General features: G+C 50.6%; 11 protein-coding genes across 11 annotated transcripts; 6 read left to right on the forward strand and 5 right to left on the reverse strand.

Annotated features, from left to right (window-relative positions):
- Window positions 1-437: 437 nt before the first annotated feature.
- UREG_07366 (protein rho2) lies at window positions 438-1382 on the reverse strand (the record flags this gene model as incomplete). Its single annotated transcript, XM_002582547.1, has 5 exons — window positions 438-728; window positions 787-978; window positions 1047-1052; window positions 1121-1199; window positions 1348-1382. The coding sequence occupies 5 exons, from the start codon at window positions 1380-1382 to the stop codon at window positions 438-440; spliced, it is 603 nt and encodes a 200-aa protein (XP_002582593.1).
- Window positions 1383-3219: 1837 nt separating this feature from the next.
- Window positions 3220-7153, forward strand: UREG_07367 (uncharacterized protein; the record flags this gene model as incomplete). The annotated part of the gene is made up of 6 exons (XM_002582548.1): window positions 3220-4393; window positions 4461-4711; window positions 4765-5199; window positions 5442-6456; window positions 6516-6629; window positions 6684-7153. 6 exons carry the CDS (start codon window positions 3220-3222, stop codon window positions 7151-7153), a joined length of 3459 nt encoding a protein of 1152 aa, XP_002582594.1.
- Window positions 7154-7952: 799 nt separating this feature from the next.
- On the reverse strand, window positions 7953-10984 carry UREG_07368 (Vps35p protein; the record flags this gene model as incomplete). Its single annotated transcript, XM_002582549.1, has 7 exons — window positions 7953-8276; window positions 8379-8927; window positions 8977-9425; window positions 9490-9512; window positions 9563-10088; window positions 10150-10787; window positions 10848-10984. 7 exons carry the CDS (start codon window positions 10982-10984, stop codon window positions 7953-7955), a joined length of 2646 nt encoding a protein of 881 aa, XP_002582595.1.
- A 1910-nt stretch (window positions 10985-12894) lies between these two features.
- Window positions 12895-15190, reverse strand: UREG_07369 (uncharacterized protein; the record flags this gene model as incomplete). Its single annotated transcript, XM_002582550.1, has 3 exons — window positions 12895-13757; window positions 13815-14927; window positions 14977-15190. The coding sequence occupies 3 exons, from the start codon at window positions 15188-15190 to the stop codon at window positions 12895-12897; spliced, it is 2190 nt and encodes a 729-aa protein (XP_002582596.1).
- A 383-nt stretch (window positions 15191-15573) lies between these two features.
- Window positions 15574-16644, forward strand: UREG_07370 (uncharacterized protein; the record flags this gene model as incomplete). The annotated part of the gene is made up of 3 exons (XM_002582551.1): window positions 15574-15624; window positions 15696-16457; window positions 16594-16644. The coding sequence occupies 3 exons, from the start codon at window positions 15574-15576 to the stop codon at window positions 16642-16644; spliced, it is 864 nt and encodes a 287-aa protein (XP_002582597.1).
- Window positions 16645-16900: 256 nt separating this feature from the next.
- UREG_07371 (dolichol-phosphate mannosyltransferase) lies at window positions 16901-17714 on the reverse strand (the record flags this gene model as incomplete). The annotated part of the gene is made up of 2 exons (XM_002582552.1): window positions 16901-17534; window positions 17614-17714. The coding sequence occupies 2 exons, from the start codon at window positions 17712-17714 to the stop codon at window positions 16901-16903; spliced, it is 735 nt and encodes a 244-aa protein (XP_002582598.1).
- Window positions 17715-18379: 665 nt separating this feature from the next.
- UREG_07372 (uncharacterized protein) lies at window positions 18380-19664 on the forward strand (the record flags this gene model as incomplete). The annotated part of the gene is made up of 2 exons (XM_002582553.1): window positions 18380-19408; window positions 19464-19664. The coding sequence occupies 2 exons, from the start codon at window positions 18380-18382 to the stop codon at window positions 19662-19664; spliced, it is 1230 nt and encodes a 409-aa protein (XP_002582599.1).
- A 169-nt stretch (window positions 19665-19833) lies between these two features.
- On the reverse strand, window positions 19834-20846 carry UREG_07373 (uncharacterized protein; the record flags this gene model as incomplete). Its single annotated transcript, XM_002582554.1, has 2 exons — window positions 19834-20662; window positions 20734-20846. The coding sequence occupies 2 exons, from the start codon at window positions 20844-20846 to the stop codon at window positions 19834-19836; spliced, it is 942 nt and encodes a 313-aa protein (XP_002582600.1).
- A 316-nt stretch (window positions 20847-21162) lies between these two features.
- On the forward strand, window positions 21163-22107 carry UREG_07374 (uncharacterized protein; the record flags this gene model as incomplete). Its single annotated transcript, XM_002582555.1, has 1 exon — window positions 21163-22107. The coding sequence occupies one exon, from the start codon at window positions 21163-21165 to the stop codon at window positions 22105-22107; it is 945 nt and encodes a 314-aa protein (XP_002582601.1).
- Window positions 22108-22521: 414 nt separating this feature from the next.
- Window positions 22522-23612, forward strand: UREG_07375 (uncharacterized protein; the record flags this gene model as incomplete). Its single annotated transcript, XM_002582556.1, has 4 exons — window positions 22522-22693; window positions 22768-22955; window positions 23016-23167; window positions 23240-23612. The coding sequence occupies 4 exons, from the start codon at window positions 22522-22524 to the stop codon at window positions 23610-23612; spliced, it is 885 nt and encodes a 294-aa protein (XP_002582602.1).
- A 1448-nt stretch (window positions 23613-25060) lies between these two features.
- Window positions 25061-25728, forward strand: UREG_07376 (uncharacterized protein; the record flags this gene model as incomplete). Its single annotated transcript, XM_002582557.1, has 2 exons — window positions 25061-25324; window positions 25348-25728. 2 exons carry the CDS (start codon window positions 25061-25063, stop codon window positions 25726-25728), a joined length of 645 nt encoding a protein of 214 aa, XP_002582603.1.
- Between the last annotated feature and the right edge of the window lie 197 nt (window positions 25729-25925).

Raw genomic sequence — 25925 nt, forward strand, 5'->3', positions numbered from 1 at the left:
TGGCGAACTGGAAACATCAAGAAAACGCAAACAAACTAAAAAAAAGGTTGAAGTCATACTGACGCGCTATACAGCTCAGTAATTTGCAGAATCGAAATGCGAAAAAAGGGGCAAAAACGAGAAGCAATGCGAAGCAAAACATTTAGGTGACAAACAAAAACCGTAACTCCCCCCAATGCATGACATCGTCTGGGGGCATATCGGTAGACTTTGTAGCCGACAAACCCCCAAACCCAACCCGTGCTTTTTGTGCCCGCTTTTGTACTGGCTGAGCGAACCATTATCCGGATGCGCGACGACCGAACATGGCGAGACCGAGACGCTCAGAGAACGCAAATGATCCACCCGGAATCAAGTACAGATCAATGACAAAGTCAACTGAACAATTCCTCTCGATCGGCTGCATGAGTTTCCGCATTTGTGTACAATGAATACGCTTATAAGATCACACAGCAAGATCCTCTGTTGTCCTCGTCAAACGTCAAAAGGGCAGCGCGGGTGGCAGCTTCAAACACATCGTCAACGCCTTCTCCAGTCAGGGACGAGCACTCAAGATATTTTCGAGCACCGATTTGCGTGGCTGTTTCGCTACCATCCTTTGATGAAACAAACCTCATGGATCTTCTTCTCATCTCTTCAATTGCGAGCGGATCCTCACGGAGGTCTTTCTTTAAGCCGACCAGAATAATGGGGACATTGGGGCAACGTTCATTGGCTTCCTCGATCCACTGAAACATGGGAGAGTCAGCAGCCGCAAAAGAGATGAGAAAAGGTTTAGAATCCCACCTTGTGTTTCACATTTTCCAAGGAGTCAGGGGTATCAACAGAAAATGCGATTAAGAGAACGTGGGCTTTGGAGTATGCGAGAGGGCGTAATCTTTCATAATCTTCTTGACCAGCAGTATCCCATAGCGCCAGCTGCACTGATCGGCCGTCAACCCGACAATCTGTGACATAGTTTTCAAAGACGGTAGGAACCTAAAATTTGCATGTTGTTGTTAGTAATTCCTTGGTTTGATAGTCCCCATGCGGCATCAAGGACTCACGTAATGCTAGATAATATGCAAGTTAGCAAGCGGAAATATCAACCTTAAGAGGTCCGAGATGCGGAATAACTCACAGTTGGGAAATAGCCTAATGTGAACACGCTTAGGAGACTGGTCTTGCCGCATGCGCCGTCTCCGATAATCACTAGTTTCCTATGTTGTACGTAAGTGTCAGTGACAGGACTGGTCGTTCATGGGCGATGAAATAATGATGCGGGGAAGAAAACCATCGCTCAACACCAACGCATCGACGTCCAATACCCCGATGAAATGGACCTAAAATGAGACATCTGTATCATACCTCCGTAGGACATTTTCCGACTGCTGGTGTGCCATCCTTTCTGAAGAGCAGGGCGCAACACGCGAAGAGGGTCTCAGCCTTTTCCACGTGAGTGGTGCAGAGATGTCCACACTAGACTTGACTTTTCAATTATTTGGGATAGAGATCGATTTGTTCGAATAAGGGGTATTCGACGCAAGGGAATATCCGCCGTTCGAACGACCGTGGGTAGGAAGGGGTAGCTGGGCTGCGTGATGAGGTGTTCCTGGAACGAGAATCGAAAGACTGCAGCCTATCAGTAAGCGGTCCTTGGGTCAAAACGACAGGTCACGGCGGTCTGCAAAGTGCTGAGTCTCACCCAACGTGAGACCGTCAGCCTGGAATCGAGAAAGGCTGTGGGCGGGAGTGATGTGGAAACGACTGGACGGGCTCTCAAAGGAAGGAATAAAAAGCAAGAATCATACTCTCACAGTCTGGATGGTCACGGGGCTGAGAAGACTAAGTTCTGGCCAAATTCACAGAGGCATTGGCCTGAGGGGAAATCCGGCTGTTGTTGTTTATTTGACAGGCTGCACAACCGCGTCGGGGAGAGTCAATGCCAATACGGAGTTACCACGATCGACGAGGCGGTTACTTTGGGGGATAATCCAGGTTCAACGCAGGCCTAACGGGATGGGATTGTCTCGGGAAAGCCGAAAGAACGGATGAGACAGAGCAGCGAGAGGGACTGATTCAGCTGGATCTCGATGTGATTTGGATTTCGCGAATGAGAGCATACACTTTGCTGGTGAGACTTTCAGCCTGCGAGGTTCTAGCGTCTTGTTATGATTTGGCGCTGCGAAGGTTGACATCAACACCGCTGACTCATCTTAGCAGCGGCGGCTTTGGTGCGGTCCCCTGCCGAGGTTACGTGCGCAGGGCTGAGTCGCTCTGTGGGCAGGCGGCTTCAGGCCCGTGACCGCGCGTATTTGCACTCGCGCCAGCGCTGGTCTGCGTGGCCGCCATGGTCCTCAATATATATAGAGACTGTACAGACACTCCACCAGCATTTCGATGCATGATTAGGTAGACTGACGGCCAGATCGTATCGCTCTGATAGGACCAGCGACCACGCCACAGCAGGGATGAACTCAGCTTCATCCATACTGCTTGACCTCGACGAGCAACACGCAATTCTGCCGCGCAAATGCAACCGTAAAGACACCTTGCTATGTAACTACCGAGCCAAGTCACTCGCTGCCAGATTTGTATGGCGGGGAACCTCAGGCACCCCCTGTGTAATTTTCCGCGGCAGAACCGTAAATACCGCCAAGCCCAAGGCGGTGAGGCCCAAAGAGGAAAGGTCGATGTCCGTCGCTTGCCGCGGCTAATCTTTCCGTTTTGGGCTGCTGCGGCGGCTGTTTGCCGTTTCCACCAATCCCAGCGCGCGGCCAGTCTTGCACGCTCAAAACACCCACCACCCAAGAATGGCGAATCGCTCGATGAACCCGCTAAGCAATCAACCCAGTCGGTCGTTCTCCCGCCGAACCACCTCCTCCAGCCGCTGAAGATCGTCGGCCGACTTGCTGCACCGACTGACAGGCTGACTTCCTCCGGTTTCGCGCTCGCAGCCCTCCCCGTTCCCTGCCAATCTCCCTCGTCACCACCTCTATCAATTTCGTGATAGCGTTTTGCTGCTGCGACGCTGACCTACCAAACCTAATCCGCAGTGCTGCCTCTCGCCTTCCTCTTTGCTCCGGCTCATAACCCCCTCGACGACAGCCGAGAGAAGAGAATAACGACGGGCTCTCATTCTTCCGTCCAGGGCTTTTCTTCCCCTCCCCTCTCACCGAAATCCTTCTCTTCCCCCCAGGTGCCCGGGTTTCAATCCAGGGCGTTCGGTGATATATCATCATGCCATCCAACTCGAAGCGTTCGATGGCACCGCCAGCCACTGTCCCGAAGCACTCCTCGACCGCTGGCACGTCCAATAGCAGGCCTCCCACGCAAAGTTCAAGTACCAATGCAAAATCCTCCCCTGCACCCGCAGCTCCCCAAGATGCCCGCATCAGCTCCCCAGACAGTATTGAAAGTCCCGGAGCGCCAACGCCTCCGACGACAGTCAACCGAAAGAAGCAGAAGCGACGGCAGAAGCAGGCTGCCCGCCTAGCAGCGGAACGGCAGTCCGAAAGTGCTGCTCCCACGCCAACGCAAAACGGTGACAGTCGCCATGACATCAATTCCAATATAGGCGGACCGCCGACGCAAGGCCAGTACGTGGCATACGGACATGAGGAATTGGACTACACTGATGACGAGGCTCACTATTCTCCACACGCGCACGGTCACTCGCATCATGTTAATAATGGGATGTTTCTCGAAAGCCACCAATCTGCTCAACGAAAAGGCAAAAAGAAAAAAGGCAGAAAAAGTCGCTCACATTCCCACCAAGCTGAAGGAAGCTCCACATCCATGTCGACCCCGTCCGCGTCACTTGCTCGACCTGTCGCTCTTCCACCGCTGTCCAGTTCCGCATACCGGTCTGCGCACAAAGTAACCAAAGATCGGATTTGGAATACCTCTACACACGAAGAACGAGAACGGATTAAAGAGTTCTGGCTTCAGCTAGGGGAGGAGGAACGTCGATCTCTGGTTAAGGTGGAAAAGGAAGCGGTGCTGCGAAAGATGAAGGAACAGCAAAAGCATTCATGTAGCTGTACAGTTTGCGGGCGAAAACGGACTGCGATTGAAGAGGAACTCGAGGTTCTATATGATGCATACTATGAGGAACTCGAACAATATGCGAACCATAAACAAGGGTCCTTCGAAAACGGTGCGCCGATTGGGGCACCACCACGGCTTTACCAGACCCCCCTTCGAACTCTCGATCGACATTCCCATCATCCTATTCCACAACATCCATCAAGAGGCAGAGTTCAAGAGCTTCCCGACGATGATGAAGACTTGGACGATGACTACGATGAGGACGACGAAGATGACGAACCGTATAGCGAAGACGAACTGGAAGATACTGCCAGAACGACACGCGCGGACTTTTTTGCCTTTGGAAATAGCTTGACAGTAAAAGGTGCGATTGCTATTGCACTCTTCATGTGGTGGCCGGAAAATTATTGACTTTCTTTTTTCTGAAACAGATGGAATTCTTACAGTGGCGGATGACCTACTTAAGAATGACGGCAAGCATTTTATTGATATGATGGAGCAGTTAGCCGAACGCCGAATGCAACGTGAAGAAGACACCCAATACGCCGCCGCCTCAGCTGCCCATCAATCAATGCACGGAGGTCACAATCATGGTCCGCCTCTAGACGAGGAAGAGTATGATGAGGAAGAAGAGGAAGACTATGATAGCCAAGATGATGAGGAGTACGAAGAAGATGAAATGGTTTGTCTTCGATTATATAGTTACAGCCCCGGCATGCTAACGGGTCAACACAGGACGCAATGACAGAAGAGCAACGGATGGAAGAAGGAAGGAGAATGTTCCAGATATTTGCAGCACGAATGTTTGAGCAGCGAGTACTGACGGCATACCGAGAGAAGATCGCCCGCGAGCGTCAAGAACGGCTTATCCAGGAATTAGAGGAAGAAAATCGACTTGACGTAGAACGTGAAGCGAAGAAGGCCCGCGAAGCTCAAAAGAAAAAGGACAAGAAGCGTCTTCAGAAGCAAGCGAAGGAAGAAGAAAAGCAAAAACGTGAAGCTGAGCGAGCCGCGGAAGAAGCCGCCCAAAAAGCTCTAGAAGAGAAACGACTCGAGGAGCAACGAAAGAAGAAAGAGGAACAACGGAAGAAGCGTGAAGCTGAGAAGAAGGCTCAAGAAGAGGACCGTCTACGAAAAGAGGCCGAGCGGCAAAGCGACTTAAGGAAGAGCGTGAGCGGCAAGCTGAATCGACGAAACACGCGAGCAAAAGACGGGAGCGAAAGAAACGCGAAGAAGTCTAAAAACGAGAGGCTGGGAGGAGAAAGAAGTCAAAGAGCGGGAGCTGCGTGAGAGAAAGCAATGACGAGCGGAACGACGGGCAAGAGAAGAACAGGCGCTCCGAGAAAAGGAGTCCGCTGCTAAGCGGATCGCGAAGCAAGGAGCGGGCTAGCGGGAGAAACAGCTGACAGCAGCGGTCGTCAGGCGCTGCTGTTCAAGCCGCCAAACGCGCTTCTCAGTCAGGGGCTGCACATCTTCCACCAGGACTGCAGCATCCGCAAGGCCCTGCTACTGTCCACTCGCCGCACTTGCAAGTTGCCACACCGGTTGTCCCAAAGGCTCCTACGCCAATGCGTCCACGGCAGGCATCGCAGCAAGGTTCCCACGCATCATCCCCACGATCTCAACCGGCTCACATCGACATATCACAGGCCATTTCGTTATCTCCTGGAACAGCTGGCATTTCCCACAATCCAGGGAAGCCAACCTCTCAGCCCCCGTTACTCCATCACCCGCAGCCGTCTGCCCCTCTCTCTCCGTTCGGTAATGCTGGTCGCGGTTCGCATACACTGGGCTTCAACGCCATGCCATCGATCAATGGGATGCCTTCCAATGCCGGTGGAGTTCCCGCCATGGGCCCTCGCATGCCTATTGGCCCTGACATGTCAATGTATACAAATCACTCCGGACATCTCGGTGGGCAATTTCGGGCATTCGGATCTCCTGATAACATCCCCCTTCCTCCAGGGATAACTGGGCCCCGACATCTAGGTCAAGGGCGCGGGTTCCCAATGGACACGGGGCATACCTCGCACCCATTCCACTCGCAACCTGGCGCAACCGGGGCACTTCCTGCAGCACCGTCGCAGGTACCTCACAACCAAGGAACTCCTCTCACGCATACTCGACAGCCTTCCCTACCCTTTGACAGAAACTCGTTGGAAAACCAGCCCATTTCCAGACCCGCTCCTATCCAGCGGCCTGGAAGTACAGTGCCGCATGACCAGCACAAGGATGAATCGAAACGAAACCAACAGGAGATCGACGAACTCAGTACCCAACTTGGTAGTAGTGCATTACTCGATGACAGCGACATTCCTCTCACATCCCCTCCTTCACAACCTCTACCATCGACCATCACACCAGGCCTTCCAGGATCCGGAAGAGTTGGGTTCGGAACCCCGTCGCTGTTCTCCGATCCCCTAGGGTGTAAGTCTTACTAACTGGCCTCATAATTTTTCTTTTTCTCCATACTAACCTTAACGTAGCTTCTAAATCACCCTTCCCGTTGGGTGCTCCCGGTTCTGGTGCGGGCTGGGCGTCGCACAATCCATTCGAAGCTCCTGGATTCCCAGCTGGCCCATCATGGGGACCTGGTTCAGGTGAGTCAACAATGATTTAATTCTGAGGTCCTTGAGCACTGATTATTTGTGAAGGGACTGGTTGGTCAGCAAATGCTTTTGGCATCCTTGGGGGATCCCATCGCGCTCACACATCAAGACCTGTTGCAATTCGACTATCAGTCATTCAAGCTTGCAAGCAACTAAGTACCGCCAGTGGCGCCGACAAATCGGGATATCACAACGTCAACCAAATTCTTCGCCATGTGGAACAGTCGAGTTCTCCGAATGAACCTCTAATTACACTTGACGAGATGCTGGATATTTGCGACACAGAAGGCAATGCTCAGAACGGCGGTGGTTCATTTGCAATCAAAAATGAGGGGCCTCGTGGTACATTTGTCAAATTTGAACCGGATAACAACAGTATATCGTCGAGTACTCGAGGGAGTATTGTTCCTGGAGACATTGGCAGTCCTGTTCCGAGTTCAATTCTGCCAGCTCCTCCTGGGAGTGGCCCGAGGCAGTTTGCTACGACAAACATCTCACCCACCACGGGCTTCTAAGTCTCTTGGTTTGCGGCTAGGCTAATGAACTCACATCTACTCTTTTTTTCTCGCCCCATTCTTATCATCATGACCCTCTAATGTCTCGACAATGTTAGCATGAAGGATCACGGTCATCAAACGTCAACTCTTCAATTTCCTATCCAGCATCGCTTTATCCGTCGTCTACTCTTCGGCCTTTCTCAATTTCCAGGCGCTTCTTTTTGCCCTTTTCTCCACTTTGTTCTTTCTACAACTTGCTCTTTCTGCTGGCCCTCTATTCTTTCGATTCCATTTTACTTTGCCTTTTCCAAGTCGCTGCTCGGGAAACGAGCTTTTCATCTACTGTACTACAGCAAGGAAGGCGGGTTGTTCTGGCAGACGGGTAGGCAGACGAGGCAACCATGGCAGCCGGCTAGCTGCTTCATGGGGGTGCTCCTACTGTTTTGCGGGCCCATATGGCTTTCACTCTTAACTCGTGCATGAGGTGCGGAGAAATGAAATTGAACGCTGTTCGACTGCCAAATAATCTCCCCTTTGTAAACCACCATCTTTGCTTTTCCGATTGCCTTTGAGGCGAAAAGGTCGCGGCCCAGGAGTAGTTGTAGGAGACCAAGAAAAATTAAACGTAGAAAGGTAAGAGAAGAAGAAGAAGAAGCGTCGAGAAGCCCGCCAGCAGGAAAATCCAAAGTATACACGAGACGACAATATGAGCTGCATTGACAAACGGGTAGACAACTTTCCATTCAATGTTAAAACGTACACTCAAAAGTAACTGGCTACACCACGAAATATATCATCAAACTCCGTTCCAGGAAAATCACACAGCCGGGCCTAAGACGACACCCTCATACCCCCTCGATTTAATATACTCCAGTGTCCGCTGGAAATGCCGCTTGGGATTCTCCAGGCTCGAATTGACGTTTCCGTCGACCTGGTTGGTCTGGAGATTGGACTGGATGAGCTCGATGAGCCCGTTGAGATACTTGATGGTGACGTTTTCGTTTCCTTGGTCAAAGTAGTACACGTAGCGGTTGAGGATCTCGACGAAGAGTTCGACGGAGACGGCGGTGTCCATACAGGCGTCGGCGACGCGGAGAGCGCGCTGGAGGCATTCGAGGACTCGTTTTCCGTCGCGGTAGACCTGTTTTCGAGTATGAGGTGTTAGGTTTTGATGGTTTCGGGATAAGCTTGCGGGCTATTCTTGAGGGAAAAGAAAGATTTGAGAGCAGGCAATTGCACTTACAACTGCGGGTTCCTCCCCCTCTGCTCGTGGCGCATCCATCACCCACCAAAGGTGACTTGCTAAGTAAACCGCTCGACATTGATCCGGCTTCTTCAACAGTTTACTTCCGTGTAAAGCGGCTTTGGTGATGAGAGTGTCGTAATTCTCCCTTGAGAAGTTCCTTGTGCCATAGAGCGCACTGACAAGAATGCATACAGCCTGAAATTGCGCTCTTGAATCACTGATAGAATCCTCGTATATTGTGAATGCCTGCGCGAAAAATTCGTAGCTAAACTCTTCGAATCCGGCCTGGTCGGCAACTTGACCGCAAAGAACAAAGAGGCGTAATGACAGTTCCGCACAACCCGAATTTACTCTTTGATATAGGGTGCTTATGCATTGGTGCATAAACCTGTATACTGCAGCAGATTGCGCCTGGAAGTTATCCTCAAGATGCTCCCGCTTTTTTAGGTTACGGGCTAGTTTGAGTGAAGCCGTGATGAGCGCTGGAGTGGTGTACCGAATTCTTTCGTTTCCTTCCAAGTAAGCCGTTCTTAAGGCTTGCAAGAGCTATATGAAATTAGCGTAGTTATAATAAATTCTTTTCGAGGGGCCATACCTTGAATTGTGTCTCGTTGTTTGAACCCTGGATGAAGTGGACTAATCGTGCCAACCATCCTTGCTCCTCAATAGTCTCATCCGTTTCTCCACGTCGTTGTGTAGAAACACCTGGGTAGCCGAGAGGCTGCTGCATCCCTTCCCTTATCAAAACCTTGAGTATCTGAAGGACATTGTCAAGGTTTTGTGTCGTGGATATCAAAATTTTGTTTTTCAAAATATTGCGGATAACGTCTCCAGCGACAGCTCTTCTGGTTGGATATGACTGCGCGGTGTATAGGGGGATATAATTCGGAAGTGACAATGCTGTGAAAATCGAAACGTATGAATGAACGGGGGCTAAGAGGAGATTGAGAAGACTTGATTGCGCCGGCGCAGAGTGTAGGTCCGCGCTATCGGCATGATCTAAGGTCTTTTGAGTCGCAAATTCGAGAATCTGGTCAATATATTCTATTTTACCCATTAGCATCTATCGTGCACAGTGTAGGAACCATAGAATCCGAAGGTGCCCGACCTAATCTGCTTGGATATATATTCCTATACATTCCATTAGCTTCGTATAACAGATTCGGCGCTCCAGAACTCACAATGCAAGATTTGCCAGAGAGACTAAAAGCGCAATGGTATCTTGGACTGGTAAACCACGGGTCATCACTAGGTTTACTACTTGGTCGTAAAAGATCTCATATAGCTTGGTATCACCCGGTAAAGTCGTTTTAGGCGTGTGGTTCTCATCCTCATTAGACGCTTCTGTTGAGGCTTCGGGCGGAGGTTCCTGGTCTTTGTCGGATTTCTGCTCGCCATCTTCTTCCTTACTAGCCTCTTCCGGCCGAGTAGTTCCATTTTGTCTGGCCTCTTCTGTTTCTGCAGGTTTGGTTTCTTTGGATATTTTCACTCGTTCGAGCAGTTTCCGGGTAGCCTCTTCCTCTACTTCTCTCTTAGCTTCAACGGTGGCATTATTGTCAGTATCTCGACTCGCATACGACGATAGTCTGTCCATTAGCCCAATGACAATCTTTTTCATGTCAACGTGGGGGTTAAGTCTTGAGATAGCGGTGAGTAGGACGTCGAGTGTATGCAAATGGTATTCATCAGGGAAAGCTTTCGTGATCACTAGAAGCATGCCGTTAGTTAAGGAGCCCCCGACGTAAACCATGGCGAGAGTATAACAAACCTTCTAGAAGATACTCCTGAGCAAGCACGTCTCTGCATTGGACGACCTGCTCCAGAAGAGGTTGTAATATGACGGATTTATAAGTTTCCAAGTCAACCAACTGACTGAGGCGAACCAGATTACTTCCGACCAGAACCTCAAGCTCCCTTCTCTCCTGAGTTCTTTGCTCTCGTTCTCGTGAGTGTCCTTGGTGCTGTAACCGAACCCATAGCTTGTTCATTTCCACAAAGTTCGTCAGGATAAAATTGATTGAGTCTTGCTGGTTTCCTTGGGGCCCTTCTTCAGTCCCAGTCGGCAAATGATCCCTGGCTTGCCCGGATAGATAGTATCTCAAGAACAAGCCGCGCACCGGGTGCTGCACGCCTCTGCTCATTTCCATCATATCTTTCATGATCTCTTTGACAGGAGCATCCGGAATAGCCATATACACCGTGCCCACGGTGATCATAAGGTACAGGCGCGGGATTATATTGCCAGCATACTGAACCAGTTCATACAGATCGGCCAGGTGATTGACAGGATGACTTTCTCGAAGGTAATCGGACAAATGGCGCAGCGCATCGAATACAGCCATGTATAACTCGTAATACTGTTTCGGGGGTAAGCTAGGCGTACGGAGCTCTGAGATCAGTGTAGAACTGGCATGAGTTAGAAGGACCCCAAGGCAGAAACAATCAACGGACTAGTCGTATACTCACGCGCATTTCAAAGCGTCCATAAGCTTCCCAGGGGTTTCCAAACATCTTCGCATCATTATCGACTGTTGCCGGACAATCCCCAGGGCCTCTTCGAGCAGACGGCCCTGGTCCTCAGAGGAGTGCGGCCCGCTGGCCATGGTACCTGCAGGAAGTGGCCGCGCCTCACACGACGTCCGATGGTCGGGGAACAAATCGGTCTGGGAGTTGCTTGAAGCAGCAGATTCACTGATGCCAGCAGGAGGTAGTGCGCGCTTGTTGAATGTGAATTAAATGTGAGCTCTGTGCAATTGATTGACGGATGGTGACGGCTGAGTAGCAACAATATGATAACCTAATTAACTCCGCGCTTCCAGGAAGTGAACTAGTTGATTAGTGCGGGTGATTACGTTCACGACCTGTCAACTTGCGACAGCCACATCTGTGAAACCGGCTGTTCGTTTCGCAGCACTTGTTCCTAGCTGGATCTGAAAAGCTTTTAGATTTAGAGATGAATAGCTATATATCCATAGAGTAGCTGGTAAAAACCCCATGTATGTCCACTATTGTTGGCTCAATCTACATCTTTGCGTCGCAGCAGCACAGTCTGTACAAATGGACTTCAAATAAATATTTGAAATGGTAACTCGGTGAAGAAAAAATTTGGATGTTATTGACATCAATGTTTTAAAGGAAATGCCGATTTGACCTAAACCCCAGTATCGGACCAGCCTCCAACGCCTGCTTGAACCTAGTATACAAACTATTTAACAGGCCAGAGCCCGCTAGAATCCATCATAGAAACATTACACATCTCCATCAAAACATATATTCATGTTGGTCATAAGCTTTTCAAATCAAAGGCAAGGCAGTCAACGTAGGTCGGTGGAATGTTATGCTCGACGAGCTCGCAGATGGAGCCGGGAACCTCAAAACCGAGCCTAGTGACGTAGACGGGTAGGCCGAGACTCTTGAGGATTGGGATTCAGATTCGCCGGAAGGAAGAAGTGTCGTCGACGAAAATGTATCGATTTCTGTGGTAGGACAGGGGGACGTGACTGTCGGTGAAGAGACAATGTGCGTTGTGGATGAAAACGTTGATTCCGTCATTGGAGTTGCTAACACGGTTGTCGTTTTTGTTGTTGTTCTTTCCGATGCTGCCGAAGTTTCAGATGAGGTCGGATCGCTTGTCCATGTTGAAGACGGTTGGGTTACGGTCACGGTAGCCACCACGGTCTCTGTGACGGGCGGACCTGGTACAGGCACCGTAATAACATTCGGTATATCGCTTTGAGATAGAGTAGCGTCTCCATCAACCTGAACCACTGAGTATGTGACTCGCCTTCGATCGAGCGGAGGGTGGATGGCTTGCTTGGAGGCTAGCGGGCGCGCATCTGTGAAGAATGTGGAGAATAGACACGAAACGATCGCGGTCAACCTATGGAGCCGCATTATGGGCAGCGATAACGCTCGAAGCCTAAGGAAGAATGCAGTAGTAGCGTCTGGTTTGAGACAATGGACGCCTTAAACACGATCAAAGAAACAAAACAAAGCAGGAATCACACTGAGATTGCTGCACCTAGAAAATAAATAAGTGGGCCGGAATACGGAGCTGTCCTCAGCAACAGGAAGGTATTCAAAACCCATCACGGCATGAATCGGGCTGGGTTCATGTTGCCCGCGGACCATATTTGGGTGGTTGGGAAAAAGACCAGCCACCCGATTTTGGCTGACGAAAAGGGTGATGAGTGATCATGAGGGTTCCGAGATCCAACTAGCCCGAAGTAAACGGTATATGGGAAGAGCGGCATAGTCCAGGGCTTCAGCAACCGCTGTTCCTGAGTCTGTCTGTTTCCTCTCGTCCAACTTGGATGCTTGTTGGAGCGGAGGAGATGCTTGGGTCTTTGATGCAGGTGGTGTGCTGACTAATCATATCAAATGGACGAGATACGGAAATGCATTCTATTTTGTTTCCAGCAAGAGTGCCCATTCTCGCGGCCATCGATAGACGCTCTCGGTCCGTTAGCCAAATCGCCAATCTCGCACATTGATATTGAAAGGTCATCCAATGTTAACAACGCTTGCGGAGGGTCAAATCCTCCACCCGAAGGAGTCCACACCCCAGGCCTGCACAAGTCCATCCAGCGCAACTTTCGTTGGGATTGAAAGCTAGAACAGTGACAGCCGTTTCTTCTTCATATATAGTCATCACGTTGCTCGATATCTTCCCCTGTGGAGCACTTCTCAACAGGTTCGGAATTTCAGCCTTGAAGCCTTCGTAAAATCTACTGACTCCGATCCTTTCTCCGTTCCCGTCGTTCTTCCTGTGCACCCACTCGTGAGAGAACCAAGTCTGTTGGAAATGTTTATTCTTCGAGTTCAGCAGTCTCTGGAGTGGATTTGACGCCATAGCGACACCTCCTGCGCTGCCAACTAGGATCGTAGGATGGCAGGGGCTACATGGGGCGACTGACGTTACGTTGGATGTAGAGCGTAGGGTCAAAACGGGTGCAAAGAAACGACGAACCGGGTGCATACGAACATAATCAGCTTCGTCTGTCGTTACGAAGGTCTGAAAAAATGGCGAATACGATAGATTTGGCGTGCCCATTCGAGTTCGAAGCGCTTCGGCAGTGTCGACCTGCGGGTCCGCAAGGGAAGACAGCTTCGATTGACCATCAATGCAGCTGGAAGCAAGTAGATATGGGTACGTCGGGTATGCTGAGTGGATGTTCAGAATATAAGTATTGTAAATCGGAGTATAAATATACGGTATAGGGCTTGACTGGGGTCGAGCACAGGACGCCGGGAGGCTCCAAACTGCGATAAACCCATTTGCGCACCCAACGGCTAGGTCACTTGGAGAAAGCCATGCGAGACAAGTACATAATGTGGATGGGGGCTTTGCTTGAAACATAGGGGATTGGACTTTTACTAAATCCGCCATCAGTAACCAATTTGGGCCAAAATCTCACACGCTGGTTAACGTACGCCATTGGGTCTCTTCCGAATTTTCTTCAACATTCACATCCAGTACCTTGACAGTTCCATCTCCCCAGATTCCCGCCAATAGACCCAAGTTAAGCGGCCCCTTGTTTTCCATGTTCAATGGACGAGCTTTTCGTGGCATCGGGCACCAACTAAGCCGCTTCAGATCTCCATATTCAGTGCACAAAACCAGACGCAACCGCGGTTTAAGGGCCATATTTAGAGGCCGCGGAGATGATTCCCCTTCTTGCGCTTCAAATGACCATATTTGGATCGCTGCTGGGTATGGTGGCGACGGCGTAAAAGCAGGGGCGCCAGTGTACTTTAGATCACATTCTGCAGTCTTCTGCGACTCAGAGAGAGGAACGACTACTGCAAGATATTGAGTAGTACCAGTACAATTCGGCGCCCATGCGGCGCACTGCACCTTGTTTCCCAAATTCAAGAGCCAACCTTCACGTATCCGCTCTACCTCCGGCGCCGTGTCCGAGTGATCCGCAGGATCATTTTCGGCGTCTTGAAATTGCTTATCAGCCTTCTTGTGACGCCCTCGCTTCGCCTCTTTGGGTTTCGGTGCTTCCCAGGCGGCTCCAAAGTCAAAGAATTCGCTGTTTCCCAGACGGAATTCCTTTTGCTTCCCAGGAGGCCCTACCAAAATAGTATGTTTCTCTCCTCTGTTCCGTGGCAGGTATTTTCCCCTTGCCTCTGCGTTAATGATTTCCAAGTGCTGGCTTTTTAGAAGCTTGTCACCAACAGGGCTATAGTACCAATCCCATCCCTTGCCAGCTTCCATTGCTAGTTTAGCGCTATCATAGCAAAAAGAGCCTCCAATTCCGTACGTAATGCCATTTTGGGCAGCCTGGAAACTCTCCGCACTCGGGAAAGTTGCGTCTCTCCCATATGCCCAGTGGTCTCTTGTCCAGATGATCGGAAGCAAGTCTTGAACGCTAGTTCCGAATGTTAATTTCAATTGTGTGAGTTTTGCGGTATGGTTTGCAGGTTTAAGCAAGCCCCGCGAGTGAGTCATATTCGAATCTACCTGAGCCAATCTTTTCTGATCAGCTTGCTCTATTTTATCAAGCGTTGACCCTACAGCAGACTCTGCTTCATCAAAATCTATGGAATTGTCAGCCGCTTTCTCATAGGTCTAAAAGCAATTCCGTACCGGCTTCGTCCTCCTCATCAGAAACTTCTCGTTCTTTGTCCTCCCCCATCACAAAATCTTCATCCTCGGCACGTCCACTTTTGTGCTTTTCAGGAACCGTTTGCTCAGACTCGGAGACTTCAGGGCTTAGCCCTGCAGCTTCAAAAGCATCATCTGTGTATTTGCGGACCGCTGTGCGGGGCCGACGAGACCGTTTAGTTGGCCGTGATGCCATTCTGAAAAGAGCAGAATAGGTAGTTATGCCTGAAGAGAATGATATCCAACTTCTCTGCTAGGGATATAGGCTGAACCCTCAAATTCCCGTTCTACAATCCTGGGTATCTGCTATGGCTAGGCTCCATTGTTCAAAGATCAGAGAACATATAATGAAACCTGTCAGAGTAAAAGAAGGCGACTAGCACACGATTGATCAATAGTATCAGAGAGAATTCTCAAGGATGAAGTTTGGATGGAGCTCACCATTCTAACCAATCCTGTGACTAAGCAGCCGCCCCCTCATATCCAGCTTCATGGCAATTCAATATCAACCAACATTCATTTTTGCGGCAGGCCTTCTTCTGATACTCGCAGTTCATATTTTGAATTCCTGTGCTTATTATGGACGAACAAATGACTCCAAGTGCTTTTTCCGGAACGTTGCACCACTATGTAAGAAGCCAACAATCGCCCGTTTTCATGGAGCCGATCAACTCCAAGCTGATACCACTGTAAATGTGCAGTCAGAAAAGCTGTGTGCATTTGAATATGGAAGTGCAAGTGAAAGACCTAAGCCTCATTCGCTTCTTTTTATTGGCGGGCTTTCGGATGGGCTGGGTACTGTTCCCTACATCAAAGACTTAGCCAAAACCCTTGAGCCGACGAGTTGGTCTGTCTTTGCTGTGCTCCTTTCGTCCTCCTATAACGGATGGGGCATGGTTAGTCTGGATAAAGATGTCGAAGAGATTGGAAACTGTGTGAAATACGTGAAAACGTACAAAAGCGCTAAAAACGGAGATACTCCTACTATGGTTGCCTTGATGGGACACTCGACCGGAAGCCAGGATGTACTCCATTATCTCTATTCTGTCTCTGCCCCTGACAGGCCGCAAGTCGAGGGGGCTATTCTTCAGGCCCCGGTGTCAGACAGAGAGAACCTCCTACAGTTTCTCAGAGCCGGTGATGCTGCCACACCTTCAGAGGAATTAACAAAAGTCTACGACGGCCTCGTTTATCTGGCAAAGGTGAATGTAACGAACTGTAGCAAGAATGCCATTTTGCCGCTAGCTTCGACTGCTAGGATCGGCCTCGATCCCGAAGTGCCCATGTCCAGCCATCGCTTTCTGAGTTTGGCAAGTCCAGACAGTCCTGAGTCTCCATTGGAAGACGACCTCTTCAGCTCTGACCTTGGTGACGAGCGGCTGGAGCAAACTTTTGGCGCGATATGCTCCAAAGGTATACTCAAGGGTTCCCTTCTTGTCTTACCGGGCGGGTCGGATGAGTATGTCCCGAGCTTTGTCGACAAGGAGGGTTTACTGAAGAGATGGGAAAGGGCCACTAAACAACGCGCCGGTGACCGCGAAATTTGGAATGCGAACAGTGGCATCATTCCCGGGGCGCGGCACTCGCCAAGTGGAGTAGATCAAGAAGGGCCACGGAAAGAGCTGGTATCGAGGGTCGAAAGGTATCTGAACGACATTGAAAGATCATGAACGCAAAACATTTTTCCATTGTTGAGCGCTAGCATAATTCTCTTGACTCGCGACGAACGTGTCAACGCGGTCTTCATTAATCACTATTTTCAGATAATCGTCATTAAAAGTATCTACTAAGAAGGCAAGAATCCCTCGTGTTGTACATTTCCGCTTTCCTGAAATCCGTTGCACCAGTTCGCCGTACAGAAATGCAGAATAAAAAAGGGCATTCGAATCCATCCGAGACAAACTCCTTAGACTTTCAGCCACAAGGTGAAGACGCCTTTTAGATATTCCACGATTTCCTCACCACCCAGCTTGCTCTCTCCGTAAAGGCGGTCGACGAAAGTGATTGGGCACTCCTCCACCTTGTATCCCATGGCTTTGGCGCGGACCATCATTTCCATCTGGAAGGTGTACCCTTTGCTCTCGGTGACCCTGATGACTCTCTCCAAGACCGATTTCTTGTACAGGCGGAAACTTCCAGTGAGGTCGCTCACTCCCGGCATCAACATAATGTCCGCGATCAAATTGGCTCCGCGGGAAGTCAACTTGCGCCACAAATCCCAACCATAAACTCCGCCACGCAGGTTGCCGCGGTTTGCATATCTTGTTCCGGAGACGATATCACAATTGGTTTCCTTTTGAATCTTGATCATCTCGGGGATAAACTTGGGGTGATGGCTGAAGTCGGCGTCCATGATGACAACAAAGTTGCCAGTGACGAATTTCAAACCATGGACGTAGGCGGTCCCAAGGCCGAGTTTTCCTTCACGCGGCTTCAAGACAATGTGGTCCTCACCCCACAAGCCCTGAAGCTGCTTCGCAATGTCCTGAGTTCCGTCCGGAGATGCGTCGTCGACAATGATGACCTCCCAGTTGAGATTGCTACAAGCCAAAAGCGGGGCGCGTTAGTATCTGTTTCCACAAGCCCAACTCAAGCTTGAGACGCGTAGAACCAACTTACTTCTCGCGAAAAGTCTTCTCGATCAGCCAACAGATAATCGGCAGATTCTTGCGCTCATTGTAGGTAGGGAGGATGACAGAGTACTTGTCTGGGGGTGCCATCTTGGGAGCCTTCGACTGACGCGCCTTGTCAATTTCGAGGACGGAATCCTGGTGCAATACTTCGAGCGATGGCCGGTATCGAGGGCCGCGATTTGGCATGCGGAATCGCCTGTTTCACACGTCAATCGAAGCACAAGACATAACAGAGGCCCAAGAAGAACACAACATCTCTCTCCAGAAGTGCATTAGATCATCAGGGGCATTGTTTAGGTAAGAAGACGCTAGTGAAGGGTGTGGTCCGTGCACTCACCGCCTGGCAGAACCCAGGTCTCTTCCGGTGGCAGTCACAGCCAGCGTTGGATGCTCAGGATCAGCCATTGTTGCAGGCTTGGGCCTGCTGCCGAACAAGAAGGAAAACATCTTGCTGGTTGATGAAAGAGAGGTGACAGGAAGTGAAAGCCAGAGCAGAGATTTTATCCCGACCGCACCTCTAGTCACAATGGACAGCCCTAGCTCCACGCATCGACGTAACCCGTCCGTGAGATGTCAGTATAACTAGCCCCCTTTGCTATCAGATGGAACATGCGCTGCGTTGCTGCTTACTGCATCATTTGGGCTAACTTGTTTCTAGCTACACGACCTCGCAGCTCTACCAAGGGCCCTTTAGATATGCCAGAAGAGTATGCAGTCTCTCGAACCCTCCACTAGAAGAACCGGGCCCCCTAATGGCTGATAGCACCATAGCAAGCCCCAAGGATATCTCTTCTCCTCCGAGAATACAATCTAGCCATGCTGCAAGTCAAACAGCCTCATCCACCAGGGTCTCCGCGGCGTCGACCTTCTCAGTACCCGTAAATAAGAGCTTTTCATTTCTCCTCCGAACAGACATCTACCACCCGCTCTCCCAGCTAGAAGTGCCGTCCGCATTTCGTTCAGAGTTTCCAGTACTACCCCCGAACCCGTCACTCCAATCAACCTTGTCAATACTAGACGCTTTGCTGAACGACGGACACTTTCTCCCGGCGGCGCATTTCTCAGCCCTAATACTGACATCGCCCATCATATCAGCGAATGACCACGTAACCATATTCTCGCTATTTTACACCCGCCTAGCATGTCTTGAACTGTGCGGGAATACTCTACTGGCGGCCCAAGAAGCCAAAGCTCTGGAAGACCTAAGCTCCGCATTCTATTATCTCGACAGCGACGCTACAGGCGACCGCTCCCACCATATAGTACCATGGCCGCTCCGCGTTCTAGCAGTCAGGCTACAGAGTATCGGGTTTGGCGACGCGCGAAGAGGGATCGCCGGGCTTTATGAACTCAGCCTGGAAGCTAGAAAACAAATCTTGCGCCCGGAGATTGGTTATGAGGAAAAGAATATGTGGAAGGAACGTCTCAATGATTTGGGAGTTCGAGTGGTCAATACATTAATAGAGATGGGTGATCTGGAGGCTGCACGGCGGTCTTTAGCAAATATGAACACACCCCTGGAAAATGACTTGGCAGTTATGAGAATGGCCCTTCTACACCTTAGAATCGGGGATCTGGAAGCGGCAAGGCTACTGCTGGAAACTTCGCCGCGCGCGGGAGGTGGCATTTTGGGTCCGTTGTTGAGCATGGCAGAGGGTCGATTTGCAGATGCTGTTACTGAGTGGAGGAGCCTCGGTGAAAGCCATCTTGGGAAGGAGAACGAAACCGTAATAACGCAAAATTTAGCAGTGTGCCTCCTTTACATCGGGAAATTGAATGAAGTAAGGCATTTCCATTGTTTGCTGGTCTTGCCGAAGTTGCTAACCATGAAGCTAGTCTAAGGAAATACTCGAGTCTCTTATCGGGAACAACAAGTCTTTCCAGAGTCTCACGTTCAACCTAGCAACAATTTATGAACTTTGCTCAGAAAATTCAGGAAATCTCAAGGTTGGTTTAACAGAGCAGATCTCAAAGCAGCCACCATCTAGGGATATCAACTGGGAACGGCCAAATGCAAACTTTAAAATAACGAATTGAAGGTTGAACCTGAGTCACTAAAGGTCCAAATCCGTCGATGCAAAACTACTCCAAAACTCCCCAAGGTTGCATAATTGTCCGGTTGCCATGTACGCGCCAAGGGAGGTTCCAGGCCGAGGATCGACTATCCGCAAGTTTAATCTGCAGCTGAATTTGTACTGCCAGGAGCCTACTTCCTGATTCTGATGGTCACCTTGTTATTGTCTCTCTTCCAGCCAAGATTATGTTTTTGCACCAGCTCCTCCCAAGTACAACCATCTTTTCGACCGGTACAGGATTCAATCAGAAACTCCAAGTCCACGGTCATATACGATTTCCCAATGGCTTTAAGGGCACGAAGCTGCATATTGTCGGCAGCCCAATCCATGAGCGACCTGATATAGCCATCCGCATGATCTCTAGTTTTCCAGAACGAGATCCAGTCATCATGGGTTAGAGCCAAAAGGGCTTTGTCAAGTATCTCGTGCTGGTATCCGATCTTCACCTCTGCCCTGTCGCGCAACCGGATCGCAGTAACAATATCTTCTTGGCGGCAAGCAAAATCGAAGATGAAATAAGTTAGGAACTCGTTCAACGCCGAAATCCCAAGCGGATGGGCTGGTGTATTAAGGGTTGTCAGTAATCGTTCCAGGGGCGGATAATACGAAGGCGGGTGACCCGCGAGAAGAGCGGTCCGGACACAAAATATGTGGACTTCCTGCGAGAAGGGCACCGGGGTCTTCGCTGCTGTGGCTAGGATGGCTTCTCTCAATTTCCTAAGGGCAACCAGAATAACCGAAAGCTCCTTAGCTGCTAGTGTGGTGCGTTGAGCGGCTTGCTTTTTCGGGTCCTGTTTCTGAGGCAAGCTCGCTGGTGGATTTTTAGTAGCATCTTCAGAGGGATCCCTGGGCAGAGACGTGAATGCAGCTTGCAGGTTATCGGAGTTGTCCCTGCAGAACTGGGCATACCGATCCATGATGAGCCTGAAATAAGACTCTTGGGCCTGGATTTCAACGAGTCTAGGATAAACAACAGATCAGCCCCGGCCCATCAAACAGTGTATGCTAGCCAGATTCAATAGAAAACGTACGCGCTGTCACCCTTGGACGCATATCCAGGCTTCTCTAGCGGGTCTGGAGGCGGCTTTTGCTTCTGACGGCCCCATCCGGAGCTTGAGCGTGAGTGTGCTGCCCGATGCGCCATTTCACTTCATCTGGTGAAGCAGCTCTCGACGGGCCTAGGTCAGGCAGGTATCTGTATTCTCTCGATGCCATTAGCCTGCAATCCTTCCAGTCTCCATTGCTAGAGAACCGCGTTGCTCTCCTCGAGTGCTGTTACCTTCAAATCGATCCCGCTGCTCCCACTGCAGGCAAGCGCCTCTTGTTTGCTTTGTTTGCAGCGGCCTGGCCTACAGAAAAGAAATAAACGGCTCTCCAGATCCCAACAGCAAGGCAAAGATCCAGATTCACAACAAAGCACAGGTGCAGCAAGAGATGGACTGAGGTTGGAAGGGTTGAGAATGTCAGTTGTGCAGCGCCGACAGGTTTCCGTCCAAACTGAGGTGGAAGAAGCAACAGATGGGACGACTAATACAGCCCGCATCGTGAAAACCACCATCAGGACCATTCACTGGGACGACCTGCCGCACTGGCTGCGTGATAACCAACACATCCACGCGGGCTACCGGCCAGCCTCGAAATCTTTTGTGAAGAGCTTCAAATCGCTCGCCTACATCCACAATGAGACCGTGAACATCTACTCCCACCTCCTCCCGGCCCTCCTGTCCGTTCCCCTCTCCATCGCAATATACAGAGCGATCTCTCCCCGGTATGAGACCGCAAGCCATGCAGATATAACAGCCTTTGGCTGCTTCTTTGCCGGCGCGGCATTCTGTCTTGGAATGAGCTCCCTGTACCACACCATATCCAACCACTCTCCGCTGGTGGCGTACATCGGCAACGCATGCGACTATGTCGGTATCGTGGGCCTTATCGCCGGTAGCTTCGTCCCCAGTGTATACTACGGGTTTTACTGCATGCCAAATCTGCAAGTGCTGTATTGGTCGATGATCTGTTTGCTAGGTCTCGGTTGCGCGACCGTCTCCACGATACCCCGTTTCCGAACACCCGCCTGGCGACCGTTTCGAGCGACGATGTTTGTGTCGATGGGCCTCTCCGCTGTGTTCCCCGTTATACATGGTCTGGTTATTTTTGGATTCGCGCAGATGCGACGGCAAATTGGACTTTGGTGGCTACTGCTCCAGGGATTCCTGTATATTCTTGGTGCGGCTATCTATGCGGCACGGGTTCCGGAGCGGCTGTGGCCCGGGAAGTTCGATATTGTGGGGCATTCGCACCAGGTGTTCCATCTACTCGTGGTGCTCGCTGCCTGTGCACATTTAACGGGATTGCTCGAGGCATTCGATTATCGGCATAGTGGTGTTGCGCCGGCTTGCGCTGGATAGGGGGCGTCGTTTGGCAGAGGTTAAATCTGCACAGTACCTACGTAATTAGACATAGACTCTCTTCCATCCTATCGAACCTGCGCGTATTAAATCCCCGATCTTCGTGATATTGATCTCTCCTCCTCGCCGGTGAAGCCGGAATCTTGGCACCAAAACCTCGGGATTTCCAGCCCAACGGCGGGCGCCGAGAAGCGCAGCCAAAACGGCACTTCCAGGCCTCGGCATCTCGAAATCCGGGGCTAAAGCGCTGTTCTGGGGGGGAGCTCTGAGAAGCAAAAGAGGAGCAGCAGAATCGACAGAAATACCGATCAGTCCCTCGAATTTCTACTTTCTTCTTTGATCATTTATCCATTGTTGCATCGACTCTCGTTTTTACTAGCCCGTTCATCAATCAAACCACTCGCCGTATCAACAATGGCTCCCCAAGACCGCTTGTCCCAGGTGTCTTCGCACCTCAACTACCCCCAGGGTATGCTCCACGGCCAGGTAGCCATCATCACCGGCTCTGGTCAAGGAATCGGCGCCGAAGCCGCGCGGATGTTTGCGAACGAGGGGGCAAAGGTCGTGGTTGCGGATCTTGACAACAGTACGTACTTCAAAGCCTTCTACAACGTCTACTGCTTGAATGAAACTAATGCAAATGTTTTCGGGAATGGATAGAAAAGGCAGAGGCAGTCGCAAAGTCAATCAACGATGCTAGCCCCGGACGCGCCATCGCCGTGGCTGGAGACGTGACCGATTCACAATATCTGAAGAGAGTCGTGCAAAAGGCAGCAGAGTTTGGAAATGGGAAGATCCATATCATTGTAAACAACGCTGGATACACATGGGACGGCGTTATTCATAAGGTTGGATGACCCTCTAGAAACCTCGAGTGGTTACGCCATATCACTAACAAGTCCCTACAGCTCTCCGACGCACAATGGGAGAAGATGCTCGCGGTCCATGCTACCGCTCCCTTTAAGCTCGTCCAAGCCGCCGCCCCGTATTTCCGTGTCAAGGACGGAGAACCCAGAGTCATCGTCAATATCAGCAGCACCAGCGGTATCCATGGAAACGCGTTCGTACCCATTCCCTAAAACCACCCCATTTCCTTTCCATGAAAACACAATCTAAATACCCAAATTCACAGAGGACAAGCCAACTATGCCGTTGGCAAAGCGGGTATGGTCGGCCTCACCAAGACCATCGCCAAAGAATGGGGCCCTCAGTTCGGCGTTCGCGCCAACACCATCGCGTTTGGTTTCGTGCTCACCCGCCTCACTCAGGCCAAGGAGGCTGGTGCTTTTATCACCACCCCCGAAGGAGAAAAGGTTGCTCTCGGGATTCCGACTTCGCAGCTAGCGAACAAGGTCGGCGAGACCACGGAGCAATATGTTGATATCCCTCTTCGACGACCGGCTAGTCCCACTGAGGCAGCGAGGTCGATTTTGGGAGTCGTCAGCCCACTGTTTAGTTATGTTAATGGCCAGACTATCATGGTCACTGGTGGACGGAATATGTAATTCTTGTGTCGTTTTCTGGACTTCGTTAAAATGTTTTATGCTCTTCATGCCAGCTAGCAATCTTGGCTTCTCAATAGTTTTGGAATATATCACCGGCCATTAAATGGCTAGGCTCACGTCTTGTCTGGTTCCTCATCAGTTGGGACGGAGGTTCCGCTGCAAAAACACGAAAGTATTTGGTGAAGTACTCAACGACTATTGTCTCGCGTACCAAGCGAATACTACAAAGTATAGAGATGCGGAAACCTCTCAAACGTTCCAAACGATATCTGCAATGAAAACGGGCTCTGGCAGATTGTATCACTTGTTGCACTGAACCCACAAATAGCCCGAGACGTAGCAACGTCCTTATTGTGGGCTACACGTCAAGAATCATTCCCTTTGGGCTTTTAGGGGTCCCGGATTACTGAATGCGGCGCATGATGGTTGAAAAGCACACAACTGCCCCCGAAGAGGCCATCCGGCATGCTGTGTAATAGCAGGTCAACAATCTGTATGCATCCAACGGAGAGATGAAAATGACTCTTTCTCAAAATGATTTGCTCCACAGGCTGAAAGGAGCCTTGCGCCTTGAGCCTTTGCAGGAAGCCTCCACAAGATATCAAAGGGTATTAAAAATTCCGATGAAAACGGAGGAAGCAAGGAAGACCGCAACGCTCGAAGAGCGCCTCTCGCTTATGCAATTTGGCTCGGTTCTGATCCTCAGTTGAATGACGGGCGTGTGAATGACTCCGCACCAGGTGATCGAATCTTCCGCGCGAAATCTGTGCAGCTGCCTGATGTCGTCAGAACAAAGGCTGACTTCGAGCCGCATGCCCGTTTTCGGTCTGCGAAGCGAGAGATCAGAAGCGCTTTGGAACCGCAGGACAACATTTACATATCAGAGGGGATTCCATCAGAGAAACGACATGGACTTGCAGGTGGTGACGGAATTTGAGAACAGTACGGAGTATCCAGCACCGGGGTTTTGGGTGCTGAGATGCACGTAATTTGCTCATGCAGGAGGACGAGGCACAGACAATGTTATGCATTCTCTGAATTCCAAAGAGGACCGGAAGATTGGGAACAGAGAGAGGAATGAGCCATTCTCTCGCAAGCTTCTTGACCGCATCAACCCTTTGGCCATCGAACAAGGAAAAAGCAATTCCTTTCACATGCGGCCACAGCAGATCAGGTTTATACTCCTGGGAAATCCCTACATCAGAGGGTTACTTTGGAATTTTTCCCAACCACCAGGTTAAAAACTGCGCAATCAACCAAATCCATCCGGATTCATAACAGAAAGGAAAAGATCTTCGGGAGGTCCAGGGACGTTACCTGCAACGTCGCGCGACCTCCAGCCGTAAACTGTGAAGGAGATCTGTAGATCTCACCCGTCCTCCTGAACCACGCAACTCGAGGAGGAAAAGAAAAAGCCCCGATGGCTGCGAGGTCACTTGACAGGCGACATGCATACTGGGGAACACGACCACCCATTCTCATTCCCAGGAGGGTGGCCTGAGATTCCCATTGACGAGACACCAAAATTCCAGGGCAAGGATTCGTCCCAACAAAGACATGTCCAGAAGAGAAGTCAGTTGGGGCGGCTCGTCCCGCCCTCCTGGATGAGCAGTCCCTCGTCGACGAGCTGGAGCCTTGAGCACGTTTCCTGTTCCGGCTTGCACATGAGAGAAGGAAGGGGTTTGAGAATACGACCGGCGGATGAGCCCTGGGTGAGTTGCAACTCTGATCCCAGCCAACGAAACCCCAAACCATGCAGTCCAGCACAAGCTGGTCGACGTCCGTAGGCGAAGTAAGACATTCCGCCCTGTCAGCTCCCAAACCCGTCGTCCAGGAAGTAGGACTGGCGCTCTCAACGAAGGGAACGCATCCACCGTTGCAGCCAAAAACTCTCCGTGTCGAACCACGCCAGCACATGCACGTTATGGCCCATTGGGAGGCCGAGGGAGAAAATGGAAATGCCCGCCTCTCACCCTGTCAGCGACTCATGCACATCTGCACCTTGACAGATGAAGCTGGTCAACCCGGCGTTTCATGGGCCAAACGGGTGCAGGTCGAGTCGCCAAATCTTGCCTGTTTCTTTGCTGTCTTGCGTCCAGGCCAAGCCGCGATCTAAGCCCTTTTCTCTGGCGGTCTGAGAGCCAGGGCTGACTGGATGTCGGAGCGGGACAGAACTAATAATGGGTACGGGTACATTGGGGATACAGAAACGAGGCTGGGAGGAACAAGTCACCACCTAACAACTGGGCTCGCAGAGAGAAGCACCAGAGTGGAGATATGTACCTTTCGCTCAGAAGTTAGTCAACGTCTGTC

The sequence above is a fragment of the Uncinocarpus reesii genome, genomic scaffold (assembly GCF_000003515.1).
Source record: "Uncinocarpus reesii 1704 scaffold_5 genomic scaffold, whole genome shotgun sequence".
Classification (NCBI taxonomy): domain Eukaryota; kingdom Fungi; phylum Ascomycota; class Eurotiomycetes; order Onygenales; family Onygenaceae; genus Uncinocarpus; species Uncinocarpus reesii.